We start from the raw sequence: 5,000 nt of genomic DNA, 5'->3' as shown, positions 1-5,000 counted from the left end.
GTGATAGAAAGATTATTTATTAAGAGTGAAAGAGCCACCTTGTAGAATAACAAGAGGTACTTGCCTTTTCAGAATATACTATAAATACCATTTTCTCCTATTCCACACCGCAAAATGCCTGTGTGTCCATGTTTTTTTTCACAGCTCGCTATGAATACCATAGAGTATCTTAGTCGACAACATTAAAATGCCTGTATAAGACATACTGCGGCACACTCTGCATACCAACATCTAATAGACGCCCTTCCTTTAACCGCAACTCCTCCCGCAGGCGAGCACACCGGACGACACCCTGCAGTCCCTGAAGGAGCAGGCGGAGGCGGAGAAGCAGGACGTGAGGTCCTACCGACGCCGCAACGAGGACCACCTGGCCAAGCTGAGGACCACGCTGGGGTGCGCCCACGCCTACAACTCGCGCCTCAACCTCGAACTCAGCAGGCTGGAGAGGGAGGTGTCCAGGATGAGGGACATGCTGTAGGGCGGGCGAGGAGGACGAGGGACCGAGAGGGATAAGGAGGAGGACACGGGAGAGAGACTGAGATGGATAGGGAGGAGGACACGGGAGAGAGACCGAGAGAGATAGGGAGGAGGACACGGGAGAGAGACCGAGAGAGATAGGGAGGAGGAAGAGGAAGAGAGAGGCAGAGAGAGATAGGGAGGAGGAAGAGAAAGAGAGAGAGAGAGAGAGGAAGACGAGTGATGATTCTTGCGGAACAGAATACGAGTAAGACAATAAATGACAGGAAAGAATACAGAAGAAGATAATAGGACGAAGAACAGATGAAGAAGGAAAAAACAACAACGGAGAGCGTCATATTTAGTTTTTTTTGTCATTAGTTTCAAGTGTAAGTTTTGAGTGCTTTTAGATGTTTCCACTTGAACCGTGTCAACCATTTTTCTTTCAAAGCATCAATAACTGTTTTAATCTATGGAAATAATTTAGAGTGATTTTGTATACTTTCCTGTTCTTGTAAGTCTACTTTTTATTTACGTGGAGAGGTATCGATTTTCTTTCTTTTTCGTTTATATCTCTCCCCCCCCAAAAAAAATGCAAAAGTAGAATGCAATTGAAATAATTGTATATTCTGAGGTTGACCTATCCAGTGCATATCAATATTTTACCAAAATGAAACTCTGATTTGTGAAATAGATTCTCTCAATATAACAATGGTTTTCCTGACCGCATGCACCTATAATCATCTGTAGGATAATCTTTATTTTTTGATAAACTTCATGAGTGATCGCGACCAAAATCGATTAAGCAATTAATAAAGTTTCAGTATGTCAAACTCACGTCCAGTTTATTACATGATATTCTGATGGGTTTATTAACTTTCTTCACGAATGGAAATACTGCAGTCTTAAGGTATGATGGATAGAATGATGTCTGCACGAGAGAAATTTACTGAAGGGTAATTGTTGTTGTTAAGATGCGCTATTGAAAGTGACTTTGTATAAATGGTGATGATAATAATACAGCATAATTTACTGAATGGTCTTGCTTGCCAGGAAGAGTAATGAAGAAATTTTGTCAACACAGGCAAAGCCAAAGACAACATGCTTACTCATATATTACGATGAGGGGTCAATAGATTTTTATAAAAGGGAAGTTTAGAAACAGCATGAAATTTATCAGGATAGGATATCATTTCCTGTCAAGTGTCCAATGATAATGGTATTTGGTAATCAAAACTAGTTGTACATTTGAATTGAAATGGTAATGCGCCAGGTGTCCAGGTGTTTTAGTTATTACCGTTAAAAGCTTTGCGAGTTCCATTTGTGGTTCAGTGCAGCTGAAGGGTTAACATGACCTCCACCTACAGCGCGAAAAGGCGTTTGGTGGGCCTCTTCGTTTCGGCGGCAGTTCTATGCTTTTTTGTCACTCAGGTAAAAGTGCAGTCTAACTTTTGAAACTGTGGTAGGAGTCTGTTAACTTTTCGTTTCGTCTCCATCTCTGTATCTCTGGCCGTCTGTCGCTGTTTTTTTTTTGTCACTCAGGTAAAAGTGCAGTCTAACATTTGAAACTGTGGTAGGAGTCTGTTAACTTTTCGTTTCGTCGCCATCTCTGTATCTCTGGCCGTCTGTCGCTGTTTTTTTGTCACTCAGGTAAAAGTGCAGTCTAACTTTTAAAACTGTGGTAGGAGTCTGTTAACTTTTCGTTTCGTCTCCATCTCTGTATCTCTGGCCGTCTGTCGCTGTTTTTTTGTCACTCAGAATGTCCAGGTAAAAGTGCAGTCTAACATTTGAAACTGTGGTAGGAGTCTGTTAACTTTTCGTTTCGTCTCCATCTCTGTATCTCTGGCCGTCTGTCGCTGTTTTTTTGTCACTCAGAATGTCCAGGTAAAAGTGCAGTCTAACTTTTGAAACTGTGGTAGGAGTCTGTTAACTTTTCGTTTCGTCTCCATCTCTATATCTCTGGCCGTCTGTCGCTGTTTTTTTTGTCACTCAGGTAAAAGTGCAGTCTAACTTTTGAAACTGTGGTAGGAGTCTGTTAACTTTTCGTTTCGTCGCCATCTCTGTATCTCTGGCCGTCTGTCGCTGTTTTTTTGTCACTCAGAATGTCCAGGTAAAAGTGCAGTCTAACTTTTAAAACTGTGGTAGGAGTCTGTTAACTTTTCGTTTCGTCGCCATCTCTGTATCTCTGGCCGTCTGTCGCTGTTTTTTTGTCACTCAGAATGTCCAGGTAAAAGTGCAGTCTAACATTTGAAACTGTGGTAGGAGTCTGTTAACTTTTCGTTTCGTCTCCATCTCTATATCTCTGGCCGTCTGTCGCTGTTTTTTTGTCACTCAGAATGTCCAGGTAAAAGTGCAGTCTAACTTTTGAAACTGTGGTAGGAGTCTGTTAACTTTTCGTTTCGTCGCCATCTCTGTATCTCTGGCCGTCTGTCGCTGTTTCCTTCATTCCCTCTCCTTGCCTTTCTCTCTCTCTCTTTTCTCTCTCTCTCTCTCTCTCTCTCTCTCTCTCTCTCTCTCTCTCTCTCTCTCTCTCTCTCTCTCTCTCTCTCTCGTCTGCTATTTCTTTTTCGTCTCCCGAACACTTTTCTCCTACATATGACTCCAACTTCCCTCATTCTTTCTCCCTTGCTTCATACCAGCCTCTCCTCTCTCCTCCTCATCATGTTTTTACGCTTCCATTATCGCCATCTGCTATACCTCCCCATTTTCGCTTTCCAGTGGAAGGGGAGTAATGGCGGGAGCAATGGAGTTCCAAGAAGAGTTTGCTATGAGTGTGCTGGAGGTGGAGAGAGAGTATCTGACGGTGCTGCCTGTGGAGCTGGATGTTGGAGAAGTGATGGTGAATGTCGTCAGCAAATGCTTTTCACAGTGAGACGAGGGAAAAAGATTTCTGAAGCGAGTCTGATGAAGTGGCAGAGAGAGAGAGAGAGCACAAGGAAGAAGAGTTGGTGATACTGGACTTCAGTGGGCGTGTTGGGCACAGAGAGTGGTGGATTTTGAAAAAAAAAAGAAGACGTGGAAGTAGGCCTACTCTAGAAGCGGCGAGGGAGACAGCTAGGAAGGAACCTGATGTGACTTCTGGACACAGAAAGGGATTGGAGGAGACGTTGATAGAATGGAGTTTCATGAAAGTAGAAAGAAAAAGAAGCTGGTTAAAAAAAAAAATGTGATGGTCAGAGAGTTTAAGAAAGTAGCCAGGGGTGCAAGGCAAAGACAGCTGAGAATACTGTCTGACGAGCTGAACACAGACAGTGGAGAAAGACATGTGTCGACTTGCCAGACTAAAGGCCCTATCACTCTAGCACTTTTCCGTCAGTTTTTGCATTTCCGTCAAAATTTGAGGCTTTCCGCAAGTATCATTTGCAAACGGAACACCCAGACGAAGGCGGTTGCGACCGTTTCCGTCTGACTAATTTCCGTCTTTATCTTGTGCTACGAAGGATCTATACAACTAGAATGTTTTTATTGATAAATTAGATAGCATGAGTAAATGTAAGTATAAGCTAATAGTTTAGAAATTCGTATATACAATATACATCATCATATTCCTTATAAAATAACGTAATATGTATGAGATTATTTATGTGATTCCCGGGACCTCACTCCGATAGCGCCACGTCTGTTTACTTGTTACGGAAAGTTCATTCAAAAACGCAAAATTTGATGGAAAAAGTGATAGTATGACATTTTAATAAAAGACCAAGAAAGGAAAGGACATTGCGGAAGCTGCAGCGATTGAAGACGGCAAGGAAATACTTTAACAAAGAATACTTTGACGAATAAAGATAGCGGCAGCCAGAGACAAAATAAAACGAGCGGAATTTATAGTTTAACAAAGCATTGAGAAGTGAGATGATGTCTGGAAGTCGTAAGGGCTGTGTGGAGAGACGTAAAAGCTGCAGTGGCATGATGTTATTTAGCTACGGCGTGTAGTGATAGAGGAATACATGGCGCCGAAAGGGGAGGCATAACTCTGTATGAAGAAACGTGTGAGGGCTTGGGTGACAGTGTGACAGAGCCCTCTCTCTCGCTCTCACCCTCTTTCTCTCCCGTCCTCTCTCTCGCCCTCACCCTTTCACTCCGTTCCTCTCTCTCTCTCTCTCTCTCTCTCTCTCTCTCTCTCTCTCTCTCTCTCTCTCTCTCTCTCTCTCTCTCTCTCTCTCTCTCTCTCTCTCTCTCTCTCTCTCTCTCTCTCTCTCTCTCTCTCTCTCTCTCTCTCTCTCTCTCTCTCTCTCTCTCTCTCTCTCTCTATGGCACAGGGGGCGGGGGGCACCCGTCCCCCCTGCAATCTGATTGGCCACTCCGTGTGCCCCTCCAATGGTCATTGACTCGTCGTAATGTCAATCAATGCGTAAAGTTCTTTATCGACATCCACTTGGTAAAAGTACAGCCAGCAGATTCAATGTGGCCAAGAAAAGCAAGATGAAAACATAAACAATGTGTAACCGTAACAGAAAATTCTCTGGATCCGCCCCTGTCTCTCTCTCTCTCTCTGTCTCTGTCTCTGTCTCTGTCTCTCTCTCTCTCTCTCTCTCTCTCTCTCT

The 5,000-nt window shown here is 43.4% G+C and overlaps 2 protein-coding genes across 3 annotated transcripts in view; both read left to right on the top strand.

Annotated features, from left to right (window-relative positions):
- Positions 1-1,165, top strand: part of LOC113809046 (tropomyosin Lep s 1.0101) — a 4,501-nt gene extending 3,336 nt beyond the window's left edge. The window contains exon 3 of the mRNA XM_027360534.2: positions 272-1,165. Coding sequence (XP_027216335.2) covers positions 272-478 — 207 coding nt within the window. The 3' untranslated portion in view covers positions 479-1,165. The remainder of the gene's footprint in view (positions 1-271) is intronic.
- A 96-nt stretch (positions 1,166-1,261) lies between these two features.
- The window catches only part of LOC113809047 (uncharacterized), a 10,860-nt gene continuing 7,121 nt past the window's right edge, over positions 1,262-5,000 (top strand). Inside the window, exon 1 of one of the 2 annotated variants that reach the window (XM_070142806.1) lies at positions 1,262-1,887. In XM_070142806.1, coding sequence (XP_069998907.1) covers positions 1,807-1,887 — 81 coding nt within the window. In that variant the 5' untranslated portion in view covers positions 1,262-1,806. Of the gene's footprint in view, positions 1,888-2,718; positions 3,949-5,000 lie in introns of those variants that run through there. The other variant, XM_070142807.1, reaches the window with a different exon arrangement.

The sequence above is a fragment of the Penaeus vannamei genome, chromosome 30 (assembly GCF_042767895.1).
Source record: "Penaeus vannamei isolate JL-2024 chromosome 30, ASM4276789v1, whole genome shotgun sequence".
Taxonomy (NCBI): Eukaryota; Metazoa; Arthropoda; class Malacostraca; order Decapoda; family Penaeidae; genus Penaeus; species Penaeus vannamei.
The sequence above is the reverse complement of the archived record's forward strand: the minus strand, read 5'-3'. Positions and strand labels throughout refer to the sequence as shown.